A 23,363-nucleotide genomic window follows, 5' to 3' on the forward strand; every position below is an offset into this window, starting at 1 on the left:
CAGAACAATGCCCTGCTGGGCCATGCTCCTGATTTTCTTACACAGATGTAGCTTGTAGACAATAAATTACATTGGACTGACAAAAAAACTGAACCATGTATGGTCAAGTAGAGGCAGTAGAAGTACACTGAGTTACACACTGTAATCTCTGTTTAACTAACATTTTTGTGAGACCTATGAAATGATATTGTTAAAAACACTTCTCTATGTATTTCAATACAGCCACTTGTGAGTAGTGTACAGCAATGTGACATGTTGCCATTCAGTGACACCTTTTGGTATTGCCAATCAGGAATGAGTATCATCCCCAAGCCCGCCCCCTTTTACCATTCAGAATTGTGTATGCTCCATAAACCCTGTCCCTTTAACCAATCATGTAATTGAACTTTTCACTCTACAGCATTGTTATAGTTTTTGAAGGTGTTTTCCTGGACTCTGCCTGCAAAATTGTATACTGTTAAAACGTCAAAATAAAGCATTTACAACGTATGCATTCTTTATTTTTTTGTAATCCCAGGTTGGGATTTTGTTATACACTATTAAAGATTTTATTTGCACACGTTCACATTGAGTTTGATGCAGCAATTTTAATGACGGTGTACAATTTCCTATTCACCTCATTATGGTTCTTAGGGTATGAAGTCTTTTTTTTCAATTTTTTTCCCCCCTCATATATATATATATATATATAATTTATTTATTTATATATAATGATTCCTAGGGTCCAGATCAACTAGTTGTTTTACAAAAAAAAATCACTAGAAGACTTGTGACAAGTGACAACAGTGCTTCAGTGTTTGTCATTAGCGAAGAGGTGGAACAAAATCTGAAAACGGCTGTGCTTAAGAGTTGTATTTGATAGGTAGCAGGGTTCTCCCCAGGCCTTTTCAGCAAGAAGGTTCTGCCTGGCAAAATGACAGCTGTCTGCGTCTTGACACAACATTTAACCAATTAGAGAGTTGAAGGGGGCCAGGGGTTTTCTGTGGGTTAAGCACTTTGAGAAGCTTTCGTCCGTGGGTTTTCTGTGTTAAGCACTTTGAGAAGCTAAAACTTTAAAAATGACGGCTTAAATATATATTTTCAATGCAGAAATAGTGACCGTGAATGCAGTGGGTCAAAATAAGTCGGATATCGGCCAATTCACCATCCAATGTTTGGGCCGGCTACTTTTATTAAAAAAAAATTAAGATTATTTTTGGTTATTATCATTGTCAAAGTTAAAATGAACAGCTCCATTCAAAAAATGTAGAACGGCGAAAAACAAAAAGCTGAGCTTTAACAAAATGTCCTGAAAACTTAACATAAAGAAAAAAAAAAAATTAAGCTAAAAAGGAAGTGAAAAGGTTACCCCCCCCCCCCGTCCCCCACCCAATAAATATTCTGGCCTAAATAAGCATGGTAATTTACTATAATAAAAAACAGAAATACAAAAAAAAAATGTAGAACATAAAGCACAACCAGATACAGTCAATGAAAGACAACACGTTATTCAAATTGTTTGTCGTATTATCTATTTAAGGTAAGGCAAGTTTATTTTTCCGTTAAAAGTGCTCCTGGCTATAAAGTTCTGTCGCCCGGCTGTACAGAATTCCTGGGGAGAACACTGGGTAGACTCTACAAGACTTAATGTCGTGGTTAGTTCTATTTGTAATTGATGCTTTTCCTTGACATCTTTTAATAGGATGTGTAAACTACTTTTTTTTATTAGAGTACTAACACAAGATTGGTTAATCCCTGGTATCTCATTGTGATTCAAAACTATATTTGTTTTATCTGTCACCAAACTGGACAGTATCAAACATACACTCCCCATGGTGTACCAACTGCCTCTTAAATGCCAAACTCTTGAACACCATCTAAAAATAATAACCTTTTCCAAACACGCAGGACAGTGACGTAAATGTCCATAGCAGACATCACAGTCCTCCTGATTGCTCTAAATTTGTCCAGTTATACACACAGACTGCAGGATCTACAACCAGGGTGGAGATCGGGTAGATCGTAATAAAGAAGAGACCACATTTGACAAACATTAGCCCATTTTCATGAATATGGTATAAAAAGTGAAATACTTTATGGTAATTACAGACATCGGTGCATATTATAATTATGGTTTTAACCGATAAACTGCCCCTGATTTTGGGGGTGGATGGTGGTGTAATCCATGTATAACCAACAAACTGGAAATGATTATTCAATTCACATTGACTTCAGCCCTTTCCCATTAAAAATAAATAAATAAATAAAAACAATCTTTTAATAAAAAAACAACTACTATCTTTCCATGCAGTTGGGCAATGTCCTTCCTTTGTGACATGTATTGATCATTGATTCGTTCTGAATACTTGAAACCTGCCCCAACTACTGAGTGACAGCAAATTTCTGTTGGAGACTCCGCTTGTGAGATTTAAAACTAGATTATAATTATAGTAGAATGCTTTTAAAGTAATATTAGTTTTGAGAATGTAAAACTATTGCAAATTGTGGTGAAATATAGAAAAACATGCCCCGACACTCAAAAACCTCAGAAGAATGTGCCCGTGATCATAAAGATTTAGTTGGGGAAGACTGCAAAGGAAAGAAGGTACAACTAAGTGCGCAAGTACTGTCGAGTTATTACCATTGTGACAGATAAACACACCCAAGCATTTTGGAAAGTAACTGGAAACAAATTTCATACAGTATATAAAAACCTGAATTTTTTTTTTTTTTTTACATTTTCAAAAATAGCTAAAAAAATAAGCACTGGAAAAGGAAATTAATAAAAACAGAAGCCCTAATTCTATTGCAGTTAGTAGTTTTGTTCAGGTTGACTGTGACGCTGCATGACTGTCTCACAGACAGAGATACAGGAGAAGTTAAACTAGTGTTGAGAAGCAACGTGTTTGGTGAAAAAGAAGTGTTGCATGTGATTTATATTGTAATAGGGGAAACCGCTATTTCAAATTTCAACATTACTTAAAGATGAACTGTAATGCAAATGAATGCATAACCCTTTCAATAGAAAACATTTAACTTAAGCTTTTGATGCATTTTAAGCCTCTCCTTGAGCAGTATATCATATAAAAACCATTAAAACAAGTTAACATTGAATGTGTTGGAGCTCTCTTCCATCGCGCTTTGTGTGCGTCCTGTCGTTGACTCTCTATAGTCACACATAGTATTCTATTGAGAGGATGTCCCATTCCTATATTTTGTAGCCGTTGTTTTGTTATGGCCACCCTTTGTTGGTTTTGGTCTTAGGGACACAAATACTTTTTGTTATTGTTTTTCCTTTTGTTATTTTTGCACCCGAAGACTTTGCATTCTGACGTAATTCACCCAGCTGGCGTTCACTGTGGTATGACGTACCAGCAGCACCAGAAATTTTCCAATATGGCGGAGGCCTGCATTTCCAGGTGACCCAAAAAGCTGATAAAAAATATTGATGTTCTGGCCAAATGCTTGACTTTTTAACAAAAGTGGCACAGTGAGAGGCATTTGTTGTGTATACAGAGCATGTAGAGCCTTGTTATTATGAGCACAGTTCCCCTTTGAGCAGTTATATTTTTTGTTTTTCAAAGCTGATAAAAAATATTGATGTTCTGGCCAAATGCTTGACTTTTTAACAAAAGTGGCACAGTGAGAGGCATTTGTTGTGTATACAGAGCATGTAGAGCCTTGTTATTATGAGCACAGTTCCCCTTTGAGCAGTTATATTTTTTGTTTTTCAAATTGCACTTTAAAAGTATAAAAACCTTTTGAATATCTTGCCAAAAAAAGGAAAAATTTATTTGGCAACCATTTATTTTTTCAGCAAATTTGTAGCTTCTGAAGACAGAAGTATAGGAACCAATTTGTACTGGCGGTAGGATGCATTACGTGAAACTTCTATGATGTTGTTGTTATTGTGGTGTTGTTTTTTTTTATAACCCACTTCAGGATGAGCGGTAATACATATTTTCCTGCACTTCAGGATGTGTGCAAGATAGGCCTATGTCTTACTACGCACCCTGTTGTGGGTTATTGCTTAATTAACTAACTGATTTTATCCTTATTTTTTAGTACTCATGAACACATTTTATTGCAGCAGAACTGGAGAAGTTCTTTGCTGAAAATACATTTCTCTTTGTAGATTTTAGGTAATGTTTTTGTGGGGGCTAATTATCATTCCCACAAAAGAAAAACATGTGTTTTTATTAAGAGCCAATGCATAAAAGCTCTTTTTTGTAACACTCAAAAAAGGTAAATCACTTTTTTTTTTTTTGTTATCCTGTTTCATTCTGTCCTTGTATGTTGATGTTTTAAATCAATGCCCTTATAAAAACAAAACATGGACTCGCCAACCCTGGTTTTCAGAAAATGTTTTGCCCCTACCTACTCTACCTGTTTTTTTCCACACAGTTGCTGGAACCATAACATTTATTTTGAGGTAATCCTGGTGGAAATGGGGGGCGGGGTAGAAAGTACCTGGAAGTGGGTGGCATCGTCCTGAACGCAATCGCAATGTCAGACTTAGTTTTTAAATATAAGCACCTAGTATACTATAGTAGTATCATATGCTAATTACACTGTCTCACTTTCCGTTGATCCCGGCAGCCAGGATCATGCTTTTTTAAAATTTAAACAAGATGATAATAATGGTAAATAAACTTCAAAGTAGGTCCTGTAGGAAAACTTAGGAGTAGGTTCTAATTCTCAGTCATTCATGATCTTTAGTCTGTGTGTGTGTGTGTGTGTGTGTAATATATATATATATATATATATATATATATATATATATATATATATATATATATATATATATATATATATATATATATATATATATATATATATATATATATATAAAATGTATGTACTTCTTATAAAATGTACTTCTCTCTTCTACCCACCATACAGCACATGCAAAGCTTTGAGAATCTAAATAAAAGTGGGAAAAACAGACATCGAAAATTACTCATTTTGCGGTGTAGAAAAAGCTTTCCCTTGATTAATTACTTTATTTATCTTTCTGCTCCATTTACTTTCTATGAAAAATACCTGCTTGGAACTGCTAGTTATCTGAATTGCTGACAACGTATAGCTACTAAAATTGATTGGTGTGTAGAGCAGGGGTTCCCACACTTTTATTTATTTATTTTTTCAGCAGAGACCCACCTGTTCAGCTGCACTGGGCACTGTGGCCCACTAGCACTTGCTGCGGGGAAAAATGTCAAATAAAAAAACATTTTATATGTTTAAACCTGTGACATTTATAAATAAACCTAATCTAAACTGTCCTTTATTCATTTGAATAAATAATTTGGAAAAATGGAAATCATAGTGAGAATATCTATCTATCTATCTATCTATCTATCTATCTATCTATCTATCTATATATTAATCACTTTAATTTTAGTAAAGTAAATTGCAAAAACTAAACAGACGTTTTTATCAACCCTTACATTAGGTACCTTTTTATATAATTGAAATTTTAGAAATGTTTTTGTTGGTTATCAAACAATAAATAAGTGCTTGTCTCTTAGTATTCCCATTCATAAATACCTGAACAGAAATCACTTGAGTAAAGACAGTACAAAGTACACAAAAACATAACTCTTAAATCCTAATTTCTGAACACTAGCTAAAAGCCCAGCCATTACCTCGCAAGCTGAACTGTCATGCACAAAAAAAACTAATGCGCACAATGCAGAAGGAAACGAGAGCCTTGCATGAGCTACTTTTTTGCCCCTACAAATACAATTTACAAAATCACATTCAGTTGGCTTGCAACGTAACCCCCCCCCCCCCACAAACGAAACAAAACAAAAGATTTGCTTAGTGCAGCGTTGCGCCACTTAACCAAAAGAAAACTTCTGAAAATAAATCCATCTACAGTGAAATTTGAATCTGCCAAACAATGGTTTTATTATTGTTATTATTATCCAACAAAACATATTGTAACGTTATTTTAAGTCGACTGTGAGTGAACGAGCCAGTGGTCAATAAAATAGCAGTATATCCAGACATTTTAATACATAGGTTACCAGTATGCAACAAGATTTATCAGTTTGATTTAACAACTTGATTTAGTTAATACTGAAACATATCAAAGTACTCAATATTTTAAATGTTAATAGCTAATTAGTCAAAAAATAAAGCATTTCAAAGGCATCAACTGAATTTTAAAATTAATGTTATCAAGTACAGAAGTTATTATGAAAACGTTTCTACAAAACAAAAAAACCCATTCCAGCACCTCAAAACTGAGCCCATGGTACAAATTCATTGAAACTCCTGAGCTGCTTTTTTTTTTTTTTTTTTTTATACTTTGCAAAACTTATTCTTTGGTAGCGGATTCGACATATTGTAATTTTATTAATACAGTACTGAACACACTTTTTGGAGCGATCACATGACCTTAATAATGCCCTATTGTGAGAACTCTCGCTGTACATCCTGTCTACAGGTAGGCAGTCTGTTCGTATGGATTTGTGAATTTCTGCTTTGATTGACAGTCCTCCAGTACTGCCATTCCACAATTTATTTTTCAACATTTACAGCTGCCTCCGGCGCCTGCTTTTCACTATTAATACAAAAAAATACATATAATGTCATTGCTCCCGTGGCCCACCTGGACCACAGTTTGGGAACCCCTGGTGTAGCGCACCAAACCCTCAGCCTGCATTTGAAAAAACTTGTTGTGTGGCAAAAAATAACCGCTGGAAGGACGAAGTCGAGTAAGCTAAAAAGAATGTATATCTGTCTTGACCTGGTAGAATTCACAATAGAGAAAAGCCTGTGAGGTTTGCACTTATCTACTAAAATAAAATCTGCCAATGTACTGTAGCTGCCTCCTTTTCAGTTTTCCAAGTCAAGCCATTATTAACTGCGGATCCAGGTAGGTGTAGCACATCCCTGTCATAATTACCTTGGCCAGCTGTACACTGGATTTGGTCTTCATTTCAGACTTGGCAAATGTCTGTTAAATTGACAGAGTATTTGCTACTTTGAAATTATTCTAATAAGGGAAGGGTCTGGCGACTGTAGTAGTGTGACTGAAGCAGAGAATCAGCGAGGCTGATGACAATGATGTTTATCCCTATCAGGAACACTGTTAGTGCTAAGTTTGTTCACCTGACCCTTATGAGTAATCGTGGGATTTTTACATGAAGCTTGACATGTTTACATTTGTTTATTTAAATTTAAGGTTTGTAGTCATTTTTTTTATTTTAAGCATGTAGTTGCCTTTGTGTACATCCATTGGTTAGAAATCTGCTCACCATGTATTTAAATCAATATATTGCAGCATAACTGTCCTTTACCAGTTGGAGCTCTGTTGTATTTGTGTTGTTTGACTAGAGGAGAGATTTCTAAAACCAGAAAATCAAGTGGCTGTTTTTCCCACAGTATTTCCATGTCAGTATTTGCCATCTGTCACTTTCATGTTATTTGCCTTATTTGTAAGACATGTCAAAATGTACCTTGGGGGTGGGGTGTCAAAACATGTTTAATATTTATTCTACCTTGTTGCAGTTGCCAAGGAAAAATCTCAGTTGGGTTTGGCTGTATTTCAAACTGGGGTTGTCTTCTAGTGCCATCATTGTTGAGAGCCCTTTTAGCTCATCTTTAAAGTTATGGTGCGTTCACATGTGTTATTTAAACTGTTTTTGATTACCCAGTAAAAAAAAAAAAGTTATTCTTTTTTGACATACCGATGTCATGAAGAAGCAATATACACCAGTATTTCTTAGTGAATTCCAGATCGGTTTGAGTCTGTCACTGTCAGGGTGTGAATGGCGCAGAGCGAGCCAATTGTATATGGAGTTGGGGAGCTGAGCGGGATACATGTTTGGCATTGGAGTTTGCACAGAAGTTATACTTTATAATTCATTATGGGGGGAAAAATATATTCTTCCAATTTTTTTTTTTTTTTTTTTTGAGGAGCTGCATTTGTGCCATATAAAAATGAGAAATGTCATCATTGTGCACATCTGTCAGTGGTTCTTACATAGCCTACATTGTATTTATACAGTTCTATGGTTCTGCACCAATGCAGCGCTGTGACCACGGTTTATATTTTCTGCACTCCTAAGGATACGCTATAGGGTGGTCCGTCAGCCTCGTTGAAACTCTCTCATATGCGTTTGTGGGTTGCTTTGAGATCCCTATGAGCGATTTTTGGATATAAACAATCCCAGTATAAAGTTAATTTGATACAAATGACATGCAAAGTTTGGAATGGGTGAGTAACGCCGTACACGACATCATAGGATCCTGTTATTTTCAATGTGCGCATTTTTCGATACCAATCAATAATAATGAGAAAGCTGCTTCGAATTGAATTGGATAACTTCACTGAGCACTTTGTCAGCTGCCGAGGAAGGACTAACCCTACTTATAAATTTAGGTTTATTTCACGGATATGAACGATAAGATGAAATACTGTTCACATTGAATTCCGTAGAAACTGATCCTGCTGGAACAACCTGAAGAAGGTGCAGTGTTTACTATTTACACATATAGGTGTTTTATTTGATTTACATTCACTTTGCATGCTTCAACTGTAGATATCCTGCATGAAGCAGATTCATTCATGGCTGGTTGGGATAAGTATGTTCCTGAGGCTAACGTTGGTAGTGCTTGAAAATTCAGAGCTGAGAGTATTTCTGAAGATTACAACCTATCATTAAGTCAGATATTTCTCTCAACTGGATACCAGCTTTCAAGTGTCATACACCATTCATTAAATAGTGGTAAGATTTTCTTTTATAATAGTATTACACTTGAGCTGTATAGTAGTGCCACCAACCCTGATAGCAGCTTTTTTAAATGTATGGAAACAAAAACTACGATGCAATGTATTTTGTGCTTCTAAATCATAAAATGCTAAAGATCGTCAAAATATCATCATGAGTTATTGTTTGTCTTGTTATACTGTGTATATAAAGATAGCACTGTTTACATTGAGGGGGTTCATATGTTCTTAGAAATCTAATGCCACCATCAACTGAAATATCTAATAAACCATTTGATATCACCAGTGTGCCTGCCTTGTGACTTGTGTATAATCATTTGCCAACACTTGGTTTGCTCTTTGCAATATGCACCTCTAATAATATGACTATCGAGAATTGTTTTTATTTGGTGTATACAGTAAGATTACCTTTTCAAACATGAGCTTTCATGCTTATTGCCTTCGGGCTGGTCAGGGAGGAGTAAAAAGAAGGCTTGTGTCTGAGCGTATGCTTCCTTCGGCAGCAATCCTAAGTGGGCCTGATAGTTGGTACCTGTGGAGGGACTGCAAGCAAACCTGGGGCACTGGCGCATGTGGTGAAGAAAGGAACTCAAAAGTTCATACTAACCAAGTTTTGACCTATTCCTGGAAGGCTATAGCTTCCAGTGGCTTATTCTTTGAACCCTGTGCACTCCAGTCTTCAAGTTCAACTGTTACAGTGATACAATTGGTCACATCTGTGGTAACACGTATTCTAAAGCTTAAATGTGGAATGTCTTGATAGATTCTACCTGGCTAGTATGTAGTAGCACAAATGTGTTCCTTTTTTTTTTTTGTTGTTGTGATGGGTTTCGGCTAAAAGGGGTAAGATTTACTTGATAATCTGTCTGAAGATCCAAGCAGGGTACAGGAGAGTAAGGACTAAGTACCAAGAGATGCCAAAACCCAAACTTTGGTAAGGAGCAAATGTTTAATTATTACAAAACCTGATGTGGCACAATCAGTCATTCAACCCCTGTGCTGCTACACTTTTGTAGAAAACATTGTTCCATAGCAAATTTTCAATGCTTTCTCATTTAACCCAGGGAACCCAAAAGATGTAAACAGTGTATATAGAAAAGTACTTTTTTTTTTGTTTGTTTTATAAGCCTTTTAATAATAAATATGTACAGAGTTTTGTTTCTGTCAATGGACAAAACACTGCATCATTTTGGAAGGCGTGAAGGTTATACAAGTACATACATTAGTTAATTGTCAATGGTAAACCAGGGTTTGGCACCGCTTGGGGAAGATTTTAGTGGACCATTACAAATAAGTGTTTATATCCCTAAGCACTTCTCATCTGGCAATCAAGCCTGACTTGAACCATTAAATACACACACAAACGCACTGTAAAAAAAAAAAAAAAAAAAAAAAAAAAAATGACTTGGACCCAGTAAATCTAAAGGAACACTGATCATGAACATTTCTGGAGTTGTGTGGTCAGTAGATAGCAACAGTGAAAGCTACAGCACCACTATATGCTCTGAGGTAGAAAAAAATGAAAAATCCAAGTACAGTAAATGGCATAACATTCAAGGGTCTGCTGTATCAATGTACAGTAGCCCGCTTCTTGATGGTCTGTTAATAGTGAATTACTTTAGCCTTATTAGACATGTGCAACGCAGTGCTGTACTTTAAGTAAGGCTACAGCTGATTGTATGCTTCTAGTTAAACTACTTCTGTTTTAATGATAGAATTTTACCTGTTACATGCAAACCAATTTTAATTGGATCATTTATAAATGTATTAGCATTCAATTTATGTACAAATGTGATCATATTTATTTATTGGTATTAGTCAAATATGTTTGGTATTGTTGACAACTGTTAAAACAGTAATCCTGTGTGCATCTTTCTGGCAGCCAATGTATCAAATGCCAGTGGTGTGTGCCATCATTTCAGCTCCAGTGTGGTGAAGGGTCCACATTTGTACTTTGTTTTGACTCCGCAGCTGCTGCTGCTGCTGTGGGATTTTGTTAATTATGCCAAATGTGGGTTTTCCCTTGACCACACTTTCCCTGCTACCAAGTGCTTTCTAAACAGACTTTCTCATGTCAAATAAAATCTCACCTTCTCACTGTTCTTCCAGCTGGAGACAGCAGCTGCATTGCGCCGCACAGTGGAGACTCTGATGGGGAAAGGGGCTGTTGTAAGGAACCTGGAGAACTTGGGTGAGAAGACCCTTCCGTACAAGATCTCCAAACACAATCTCAGGCACACAAGAGGAGGGTAGGTGGTCCCATGCTGTAGTATGAGTAGAATCAGCCATTGACACATGAGAGAGCTATTCTTCCAGGCGTGGATCTTGGTCCAACCCTGCAAGCATTTGAGAATTTAATTGAACCTACTTGACCTGGTATGAGTAAAATCCTGGATTGGAGGAGCCATTAATGTAAAGTTCCTGAAGTTACATATACACATAAAGTGTCTTCCTGATGTTTTACCATATGATTACATTATATGTTGTTTTATCAGTAAAGAAAAAAAAATAAAGGTAGTTTGTTATAACTTCCTTGTATAACATCCCTACCTATGAAGGCTTGATTAGGTAAGGTCACCTTAGTTGTTGTCTTGTCAGTGTGTTGCATTTTAAAATAAGACAATTATTTTACAGCTACCAGTAATCTATGCACAACCAAAGATGCTTTCCAAATGATTATTGGCTTGCTTGTTCCAAAAAATGTATTTAATCTACTTTTCAGGGATTGTTACCAACCGGCTCATTTGAAGTTCTTTTGTATCGAATAACATTAATGAAGCAAATGAAAGGGCACATTCTGCATCAGTCGAGCATCAATAGAAAAAGCAAAGGTGTCTTTTAGGCTAAATTTCATAGCATGACAAAATACAAATGACACATCCTGTAAGAGGGATTCTAATGTTTGTTTTTTGTAAATCAGCTGCCGATCCTCCTTTTTAACAGCTCATATCTCTCAGACTTCTTGAGATGGCAACTTCTTTTTTTCAGTGTTCGATACTCCTCTGTCCAAATATTCTAGCCCAGTTGTAGTCTTGTAACTTTATTTGCAGAACACATTGAGATAATGGCATCGTGGTTGCTACCCATTTTAAGCTTATCTAATCGTTGATGTTCTAGAAAAATGTATCTTCTCCCAGAGACCATTTTAAAGTAGTTAATTCATGTTTGCAGGGTTATGTAAAAAAGTAATTTAAAAATGCAGATCTTGAGATTGATCTCTGACCCAATATGGCGGCCATAGAATTGTTTTTTTTTTCTTGTCACTGAATGATAACAGTGTGAAGTGGTTTTCGCACAGAATTATAATTATAGTGAAGATGCACCTCCATTGCATTGTCTCATTAAATGGTATATTAGGCAATTAAAAGATTTGATCTAAAGCAAATATAGGCCAGATGTTTTTTGTTTTATTTGGTCTTGGTATAAACTCTTTATCTGGGGCTATCACATCTTGAGCATTAAGAGGCCTTCTAGAGAACCCAGACTTGCAAACTGCAGCACATACTCAGTGTTGCTAAGCAACTGGTGATATCACCAGTGTTAAGTGACTGAAAACACCAGACTAACGCCTTAATTGCATCCAGTCTCCAATATTAAAGGACATTTAACACACACATATATATATATATATATATATATATATATATATATATATATATATATATATATATATATATATATATATATATATATATATACACACACACACACACACACACACACACACACACACACACACACACACACACACACACACACACACACACACACACACACACACACACATCGTATTACTTCAATTTGGAGCCACTGCATTTATTTTAAATTGATCAAAATGACTGTGGCTCTTCTTAATAATACTATGAATTTCAAACTCTGCAATATTTTATTGCATGATTTCTGACATTTTAGACGTATTGCGGTTGCTTATTTTCTGTAATATGGTAGTCTACCTGTATGTAGCAGCGTGTGTGGCTAACCTACTTTGACTACAGTACATTTATTGGTGACAGTTACTGAGAGCCTATTAGGTGGGAGTTGGAAGGTCAGGGGAGTACTGTGAGTGTGTATTGGTTGTTAAGGGGCGGGGCAGTGTTGGTGTGGCAGTTAAATCCAAGAGTGGGATGTAGATGTTTTTCTGCATCAAAAATTACCTCAAAATATCAGTTTGATTTCTGCAAAAACTACAATATATCCAATTTAGTGTTTTGTTTTTTTTTCTCACTGTAACTTGCTTGTTTGTAATTTCTCTGCAAGAGAAACCGAAACTAAATCTTCTCATAGATAGTAAACACATTGTTTTTATTTGTATGGGATTGAGTACAGGAATTACAATTGAACTAAAAACAAAACAAAACAAAAAAACATCTAAAAGAACTTGAGTAATGGTTTATCTTGCATTTTCTTTCAGAACTGTACTTCCATAAAATGAAATGTGCTTACTATGTGTGTGTACATTAGTAGATTGAGGATCCCGTCTCTTCCGGGGCGTTACATGTACATAGTCAGTGTTGCGCGTTTATTTGTTTACTGTGTGTGTTTTTTAGTAGGGGGAGAAAAATATACCTTAATATTTCTTTATTGATAGCGGCGTTTATTCGAGAGCGGCCTCTATTATAAAGCTGATATATGACTGTGGCGTCAATACGAGGGTGTCTTTAATACGAGAGTGGCTCCAAATTGAAGTAATACAGGTTTATATATATATATATATATATATATATATATATATATATATATATATATATATATATATATGCTATTTTAAGTGTATATAATGTCAAGCAAAATACAATTACACTTAAATGCATTTCATAGAAATAAAATAGAGATGTTAACAGGCAGTCCTCAATATATGAAAAGCAAAAGTATTGAATACCTTCCTTTTTAAGTTGTCTCTATTTGGCTGGAAGTGATAAATAAATTAGCTGCTGAAAAGAAAGTAAAAATTGCCAAATCCAACTTGCATTATACCACCACTACAGAAATAGAAGTGCTACTGTGTCCTTACGTTTACACATTAAGTAATAGTTATAGCAATAAAAATAAATCCAGAATTTAGTTGTACTTGTTTAGAAGGTGAAGTTCTACTACAGTTTATAAACTTGCTTTCAGGGAAAAATAACATCAACATACTACTTTGTGTTAATGGAAATTCACTGGGAAGTGGTTGCTATGGTGATCATTATGAAGAGATGTGGCTGGTTGCACAGGTGACAAAAAGCGTTTGCCAACTGTTGTCCTTGATCCTTTTTCTCCCTCTATAATAACTTTGGTAAAATGCTTGGCAGACAACCCAGTTTCACTGAAAATAAAACAATTCTTCACACTTGCTATATTTGTAGTAACCAATCTTCTGTCCTCAGCTTCTGTTAAGTGATCTTTGAAAGGGGGTTGTGGGTAGCTACCTGTGAGCTCTTAATTTAAGTCATATTCATCTGTATATAAAGCGAGCAGCATGTGGAAAAGATTTTTGCTTCACAAAGTTTGCAGATGAGTCAAAAACCTGTTTTAACTTGAATGACTGGAACTGCAACATTGTTTTGTATACAGTAGAGTGTTTTGTTGCTTTAATTCAAAGATGTGAGTAGCCATAATTTAAAAAAAAAATAAAAAAATCGCTGTACCACAAATCTCCTCTTTTGGAGATCAAATCATTTTTGTTTATTAATACAAATAAATTCTCCCTTGGATTTCCTCCTGTATAGTCACAGTATTGATATTACTTCTAAAAAGGAATTACAATATGTGCAAGCCTAGATCGACACATAAAAGGTGGTAGGTTATCATTCGTTATGTGAAATATGAACTTAATAAAATAGTAATACCTTATGGTGTTATTTGTATGCCTTACATAGAATACCGTAACTAATGAAAATATGCTGAGAACTAGTGATTTAAATTTACAAAGTACAGATATATATTAGGCATGTAACGATAATAATCGATCATATTTTTAATCAGATATTCCATGAAATGAAAAACGTGTCTTTTATATATTAACTTGCTGTTAAGTACATAATCTGTGTTGTTGCTTCTAAAAATTACTAAGAATATGTGTCTGATAGAGACGTCAATGTGATACAATTAAAGAGAACTGGTGCTCTAAACTGCCTCTTTGTTTGGTAAACAAATGTCAATGCATGACAAAGACTAAATATATGAGGAAAGTATTTAAAGGGTATTTATTTAAAGGATATTTAGTGTGATGGTGGAACTATGGTTAAACGGTTAACCAATAGATCAAATAGTTTAAACTGATTTTATATTAAACAGTATTTATGTTCCTAGCATGTAGATTGATTAGACCTATACATGTATGAAAGATATTCAACATATCTTGGCTGCAATGCGGGCAGTAAGTCAGTCAATAATAAATCCACTTGCATGTATGAAAGAGATATTCTACATATTCAAGTATGGAGACGGAAAATAAAATTATCAACCAGAGCTGTCTCTGTTGAAAGTTCCGTTAAAGGAAAGGGTTGGCTATCTCTAATGTACTGTTTGGGGGGAAAAATGACGATATAGTTGTATTCACTGAAGATAATGCAAATCTAAGTGGCTATGCAAAGTCATGCAAAGTTTTGATTAAAATATGACAGCAAAAAGTGAAATTCATCTCTGCAGCTGCAGCACACTGGAAGGGACTGCTGCTTTTGCTATCAGAAGCTAGGCCACAATTCATAAATAACAAATTATAAACAAAAAAAAAAGAGCGAGAGATTGAATGATTTCATGTGGATAGGCCACAATGTTAATATAGTTTTTCAAACTTGTTTTTTTTTCTCTTTTGGACAGTGGGGTTGTTTTGGTGTGGTTTCTTTTTTTTTTTTCTAAATTTACCTTTTATGTTTACATTAGAAATTTGTCAGATTTTAAACAAAACAAGGCAAAGGCTAGTGTCAGCAGGAATATGAAAACTGGAGAGTGCTATATTTAAATGCCAATGTATTTATCAAACTTATCTTAACATCAGGATTTGTTTGATTTAGTTTTGTATAACATGCTGTATAAAAAGAGGACTTATTGTTCCTTTAAACTGTTACAATTTTTTTTTTTTATCCCTTATTTGCTTTACAAGTTAAACCCACACTAAATAGCCTAGAAACTGGGAGAACACATGAATTGGTTATTCACTGTAAATATGTAGAGTACAGGAAGAGTTAACATGTCATTTACAAGCAGTATGTGGGAAGACACAGCAACAGTAACGAGTAGGCTGAATTATATAAAACAAAAAAGCCTTGTAAAAAACATTCCTAGAATTCCTTAAGAGCGCGATTTAAACTATACACTAATTATGACTCCTCAATATACAATAAACAGTTATCACTTTTTAGAAACAAACAACAGCAAAATAAACATGCTTGTTGACTTTAGTAAACAGATTATTCTTCTGGAGGCTGTAGCTTTATGTAAAGAGCTGCTCGGCTCTAAAGAAGCACAAACTCCTACAATAACTGTCAGAATATAGAATATAATGATCACCCTTTTACACATTTCGCAACAAGCTCTTGGTTGTTACTGTGGCCGAGTTGCGTAGAATCGTCAGATAATCTTATTCTGTGTTGCATGTCTGTCAACATTGAGTTTTCAAAATAAGGGGGCTTTTTGTTATCTGAAATCTTAGTGGCCTGAATTGAAGTGAACACTTCCATCAGGCAAAGTCATACAACTATTCCACTTTATTACTTGGTAGCATGATAGACTGTGATATGGTGCGCCTTCCAATTGCTTTTAAAAAGAAAAATATCAAACAGAAACAACCATGACATGCTTCATAATCAGATTTTTTGTCTCTTGGCCCCTGTGGTTCTTATTGTACTGTCGTTGTAGGTGGCTGATTCGGCAGCAATGTTGATGCTGAAATTGTAATAGAAAAGCTTATCTTTCACTATTTGTGTGACTTTTTTTTAGATTTCCTGCAACATGCTTTGCAATGTGTGAATCTGGAAACATGTCTACAGATTTGCTGAACTAGTCTCAACATGTAAAGGTCTCTGTATTTTTCCATTTTTCCTTTGGCAATGAAAAACGTTATTGAAGCTCTGGATTTCTGAGCGTCACTGGCTTTTTGGTGTTTTTATGATCTCTCGTGCTTACCACAAACATCATGCCTGTTCCCATGTCCCAACGTTAAAATCAGTCCTGCATAGTTTACATAGTTTTTCTAACAGTACTTAAGATTGTGAGAATATGTTGTTGCCCAAGAAGCTTATTCATATTTTTGTTTTGTTTTTACCAGGGGGGCTTATCTCATGTGAAGCCATTGTACACTGAACAAAAATATAAACGCAACAAGTGTTGGTCCCATGTTTCATGAGCTGAAATATAAGATCCCAGAAATTTTCTGTAAGCACAAAAAGCTTATTTCTCTCAAATTTTGTGCACAAATGTGTTTACATCCCTGTTAGTGAGCATTTCTCCTTTGCCAAGATAATCCATCCACCTGACAGGTGTGGCATATCAAGAAGCTGATTAAACAGCATGATCATTACACAGGCGCACCTTGTGGGTAAATGCTCACCTTCGATGGCCAATATCTAACTTCTGTGCGATCCATTAATACATGTGTTTATAGTATTTGCCCAGTGACTTTTGGATCACCCTGTATAATGATGACAAAATGCCCTTATTCATTTTATTTTTCAGAGTACCTTTATAAAAGTTTAGTGTAATAAAACATAGGCAAGCACTGCGAAGCCCAGAGAGGTGTGCTAAAGCAGATTGCAAAACGTTTCAAATGCATACTATGACCATGGATAAAGCACAGGGACAGCAGAACTTTTTTTTATAAACGTGGTAAAAACAATGACCATAAAGTATTTAGACATACATTTTTGTAATGGTTGACTTTAAAGGGACACTTTGTATCATTATCTACATTTGCCTAATATTACATTTTGTAATATCCTGCTGTGTGCTTGTCACAGAGACGGCCAAGTGGGCGGCGTCAGAACCAGGAAGGAATGAAATATACAAAGACGATGATGTGAAATGAAATGATGGCGCTTGCTTGTGCCGGTTTATTGTAAATAAAAGGGGTTTAAACAAACAGAAAACAACAGGACACGGCACACTATGCCAAAATAAAAAGACAAACAAAAACGGACTAGTACTAAACAAAAATGCGGTGAGCAGATACTTTATGTTATTGTTATTATTATTATTATTATTATTATTATTATTATTATACTTATTATTTCCTCTGTCTCCAATACCGTTCTCTACTCACTGAACACCCAACCATGAGTATGTGACAACGTGCGTCTATATATACTGTTGTGCTGGGATTCAATTACCAATTAATTATTCACTTGATTCCCAGCACGTGAATTAATAAAGTGCAATTCCCCGTGCTCACATATTACTACATTTTACTTGCACGTGAAGTGCTGTGCAATCCTCGTGCCTAAATACACATATACATTTTTAAACATTCGTGTTACACAGACCCGTTTATATCCCGTGTACCAATGTCTATACACCAACATTTAAACACACCACACGCAACACATAACAGATAATATACACAGGGGCGGGCACTTTGTCACAGTGCTGTATATTAATCTCCTGTTTTATCCTGTTGTGTGCTATATATTCTTTCTTTCTGCTTGGATCATTGTTTGCTGTGCTTACCAACTTTTCCAGTAAAAATGGCCAATAAAAGGTCTTGTAATGAGGAAGAGGTATAGCATTATATACCTAATGTGCTGACCTTGATTTGCAGAAGCTTCGACATATTTGTCATCCGCCAGTAGGTTTCGTGTTTTATTGCTGGTGTTGGTTTGAATAATCTTTGGTTTTGAATAGTACCAATTGCGGGCTAGTCTGATGAACAGAAGCAATGACACTTGTTAAAAGCGCAGGTTTTTGGTGTGTAAAAAATAAATAAAATTGGACCCCTAGACATCACTTCCTAAAATATATATATATCATTCCAGTATACTTTTGTCATTTGATTCATGGAAAAGTTACAGGTGTTTTTTTTTTTTGTTTTGTTTTGTTTTGTTTTTGCAAACTAGAATTCTTGCCTGTCAGACAAAATTTGTGCAAGTTTAACTCCTGGGAAAGACAAAAGTAAGGAAAATGTGGATGTGTTTGTTTACTGCTTGTATTCGCATAGGGATTTTGGATACAACATGGACACCACACTGACGGATGGCCATGTTGCATCAGAAATCCACCACTGTGTCACATATCCGCCCCAGTAATCGGAGTGGTCCTTGGACATTTTAATGGATCACTGCAATCTTGAACAGGAAGCAAAAACACCTTTTCAAGAAGGCTGTAGCCTTTTGTTGTTACAATATCTATTGTATAGTTGGTTATCTTCAATGTTATACAAAAGGTAACAATCTTCTTTAATTATAATTAATTCTAAAACCCAGACATTATCTACCACAAAGAAAACATATTGGAGCAATACACCTTTGAGCTGATAGTCTGTATATAAGATGCTATGTTTATTTAATGTATAGTTCACAACCTGCATCATGGTATTAACATTGATTAATTTTTATCCCTCACTCTTTTGAAAGTTATAACCCTCCTAAAGATCCCTGTATTTTACAAAAGATGTCAGCTGATGGCCTGAAATAATTTTGCCATCTTCAGTTGTAACTAGTTAGGCCTCTGTTTTAAAATACTGGTGTATTGGAGGTTTATGTCATGCATTTGAAAGGATGATCTTTTATTTTATTTTTTTTTAGTAAGTTACAAAGAAGGGATGGGCAGGAGAAGCCAACTGGCTTCGGCAAATTACTGGTGACACAGTTCTGCAGGTTATTGCACAAACTTTTTCTCCCAGACAACAGCTCATGCCTGGTGAAAATTTAATGCGCAAGTGGAAAATTCCATGCTGCCCTCTCTCTTTCTCTCTCTCTCTCTCTCTCTCTCTCTCTCTCTCTCCCCCCCTTCTCCTGCCAGTCTAACACACTGTAAACAACCCACAGCAGAAAAAAAACACATTGCAACCACATCTGAAAAGAGAAACACGAATGTTGTGTTTCAAATGATCTTGAAAATGTATGTATATGCCGATTTTTACAGATTGCTATACATTTATGTATACTGCATATACTATGTGTGAAGCAACAGTGTACACTTTACTGTTGCAACCAGGTTGAGTTAACCCTACAATTTTTGAGGTTTCTATCCTGTTGCTTTCTGTTGTGACCTGTTTTTTTAGATGGAAAATTTATGTGACATGAAAGTGAAATCTAATTTCATCCAATATCCTTTTGTGATGTATATAATTAAGGTTAAAGATAAAACCAGTCACATTCTTTACTTCATTGGGTCACAGTTGTTGTACAGACTATGCGTCTCCTTGCCTTTTTTAATTTGACACTTGTTTCTGGGAGGCAGACGAGACAGAATCTACAGATACAGCCAAAAGTTTTCATTCGCCTGGAATTTTAGGAATGAGGATAAGAAAAGAAAAAAAAGCTCTAAACATAATTTAGATGTTTTATATTCATGTTAGATTTTGACATGTCACACTTTTCAATTTGTCAGTTTTTCATTTAAGTATGTGGGGAAAACTACAAAGCGGTTTGTTATTCATAATGTTAGCATAACATTATTCAGCAGGTTTCTTTTGAATTTTATGAAGCAACATTAGTTAATTCTATCAGGTGAAGCAAAACTTTTGGCCATAGCTGTATGCATAGTATCTGACATCTTTGCACAGTGCATTTGTTTTATCTGGCATGTTGGTTATAAGCTGCTGCTAAAAGGAAACCTGTCTGCTAGGTTTTAGATTATGGTTGAGAAGCAACAAGACTTGTCATTTTAAAGGAAAGAATAACACATTGAATAAGTGGTCTGCTTGTTAATTTCACATGTATTAAAAAGAAAGATATATGAAAGGCATTAAAATTGGTCTTTTTGATTATGAAATAAAGAGAGCCCCCCCCCCCCCACAAAAAATTAAATAAATAAATAAATAAAAAAGCTTTTTCTTCATATCTCCTTTCAGATACTTTTTGGTTGACTTCAGCGCTTCTCCTACCATCATTCCTAGTATGTTGGACCATTTAGAAAGAGATGTTGATGTGATCCGACCCACCATACTAAAGAAGCTACCCCAGAAGACACAAGAAGAATGTTCTGGACTGGACCCTCCTGACCACAAGGGGAAATCCTTCTCCAAGAGGAAATGAGTTTACAGGGTCATATGTCCCTCTTTATTCACAATGAAATAAATTGTGACAATTAATAAAAATAAAGATGAAGTTGAGAGCTGTGTTTTGTTCCACCCCCCCCCCCTTCAGCTTTGTATTATGTCTAGTGGAATTGGTTCACAGACTGATAGGTGCGAGTAATTTATCTGTTTATATTCCACTGCAAGGCAAGAAATGAGATACTGAGACTTCATGCTAGGAGTTTACAGTGCAGTGACAAACCACAGCAAGAGTGCAACATTTCTTGAGGTACAGCAATGCTTTTCCATCAAGACTGGCTATCAAAACACACTGCCTGCCATTGAGGGGTGCCAAGCTAGTGAATATTTGACAGCATTTGTCATGGTTTATTATGGTTTGCCATTAAATATTATTTACCATACCCCCCCCCCCCCACACTCTTCAATTCATTTGTAGTGCTTTGTGGACGAGTGTGGGTGGGTCATGCACAGGAGCACCCCCAGAAATATTTCACATGGTATGCAAAAACTGAACCACACTGACCTCCCATCTCATGACGATAACGACTGCATCACCATGCTGGAAAGTTTCAAATTGCCTCACCATTTCCCTTTCTAAAAATGTATAACCACAGCTCACTGCTGTCAAGACAGAACAGCAATTACAAGTAGTCCACCGCAACAATAAAAGGTACAAATAAACCTATTTATGAAATACAGACTGAGAAACTATCAGCATCAATGGCTGCTGAGAAAAAAAATTAACCTGTCTACTTACGCCAGAATGTAATATGAGGTTCCCTGGCACTAGAATCTAGCGACATGGTGCCACATTTGTACCCCTGAGCATGTTTGAGGTGTTGATACCAGTATTTTATTTTTTATCCCCCCCCCTAAATATGTATATTTCATCTTTCAGCTTGTGTTTATATTTTGGTATAATTAGATAATGGCTAATGAAGTGAGCTGTACAGACACATATCACATTTATTTACATATATATTGGCTACAGCTTTCATTAAAATGTATTTACAGAATTCAAAATATACATTTCAGTGTTTGCAATATTAGTCTCTACTGCATTTTCCAACAACAGATCCAAATCAGAGTGGAAACAATACAGTGTTACTAGGTTATTAGACCGGATTCGTTGGCTTATCCTTTTAAAACTAAACCGGGATGGTAGACGGTAGCTTTTTTACTGACACTGTTCTACAAGGGTTTTTTGTGCAGCACTAATTGTTCAAGTGTTTTGAGGATATCCATGGGCTGTTGGGAAAGCTCCATGGAAGCCTATGAAACAACTTAAATATCTTTGTATAAGTCATGTTATTTGAACAGGCAGTCATGTTTATTTTAAGGTTGTCTAATTAAACTAAACTACTTTTGTTAACTGCGACAATTATCTTAAGTCACAATGGTTGTTGTTAAGTATGTAATACATGTCCATTGTGTGGGTGCACTGAGAACCCATGCTTCAGGTACACTTTGAGGCATCAATCCAACTCTCATCAAGCAGGATCTTCTCACGGCATAAGACCGTAATTGCTTTAATTCTTTAAACTGCTTTTTTAAAATTTATTTTTATGCATTAATTCAATTTCAGCTGTCAAAAAAAAAACACCTGGGGAGTTTGCACACCCAAGCATTAATGTTGTTCTTGGCTTGGTTGTGGGACAACTCCCACAGCCTTTGGTTCACCTAAGCTGTTGTGCGAAGCTGCGGTGGTGAAAAAAATAGATAAGATCATTGGACAGACAAAAAAAAAAAAAAAAGTCCTGCTATCTTACAAGGGAACTCTGAGGACTAGTTCCAAAGTGTCAGCAATGTTTATTTAACAGTTAAACCCAGGTGCAGAAAATCTTGCCAATGGCACTGAAAGGGATCAATTCTGAATATGCATTGTGAACTATTTTTCTTAAGTAATAAGTAATATCTTTTCTTCTGTGTATCACCACTTTGGCCTTGTTTAGCAAGTAAAACATTTATATTTAAATGTATGTTTAACCTGAGAAGCAAAATTTTGGTATTTAAAGGCCAAACAGATAATCATGGCATGCACAGCTATGGGCAAAAGTTTTGCATCACCTAGAATTAAAAAGAAATAAAAATTATATATATATATATATATATATATATATATATATATATATATATTATTTTTTTTTTTTAAATATATGGAAAACTACAAAGCGTTATGTAATTCAATATGTTAATGTGACATTATTCAGCAGGTTTCATTCAACTTTATGAAGCAACATTTTTTAAAATTCTATAGGGCATTGGATCTCACACTTTTTTGTTCGGATTTTGGTGGACCACAAAATAAACAGTAGAGCTGACTGAAAAATAAGCACATACAAAAAATCACTATAATACTAAGAATGTAGACGTACCTTTCTTTGTTGTAATGTGATGGATGGGCCTGTTTCTGTAAAAACATTATTTTAAAACGAGTTTTAAAGAACGGTTCTAGTTTACATCAACAAAAAT

General features: G+C 35.3%; 1 protein-coding gene across 1 annotated transcript; it reads left to right on the top strand.

The window, feature by feature from the left end:
* Positions 1-3,375: 3,375 nt before the first annotated feature.
* LOC121321079 lies at positions 3,376-22,972 on the top strand. The gene is made up of 5 exons (XM_041259986.1): positions 3,376-3,398; positions 8,617-8,717; positions 9,223-9,440; positions 10,829-10,968; positions 20,706-22,972. The coding sequence occupies exons 1-5, from the start codon at positions 3,376-3,378 to the stop codon at positions 20,887-20,889; spliced, it is 666 nt and encodes a 221-aa protein (XP_041115920.1). The 3' UTR covers positions 20,890-22,972.
* The last annotated feature ends 391 nt before the right edge of the window (positions 22,973-23,363 follow it).

The sequence above is a fragment of the Polyodon spathula genome, chromosome 9 (assembly GCF_017654505.1).
Source record: "Polyodon spathula isolate WHYD16114869_AA chromosome 9, ASM1765450v1, whole genome shotgun sequence".
NCBI classification, from domain to species: domain Eukaryota; kingdom Metazoa; phylum Chordata; class Actinopteri; order Acipenseriformes; family Polyodontidae; genus Polyodon; species Polyodon spathula.

Excerpts from the sequence above, each read along its gene's own strand:
- LOC121321079 (XM_041259986.1), top strand. The coding sequence starts at position 3,376 with ATGGCGGAGGCCTGCATTTCCAG. Across the intron at positions 3,399-8,616 it reads GCGGAGGCCTGCATTTCCAG|AGCTGAGAGTATTTCTGAAG; the intron begins GTGACCCAAAAA and ends TTGAAAATTCAG. Across the intron at positions 10,969-20,705 it reads CTCAGGCACACAAGAGGAGG|ATACTTTTTGGTTGACTTCA; the intron begins GTAGGTGGTCCC and ends ATCTCCTTTCAG.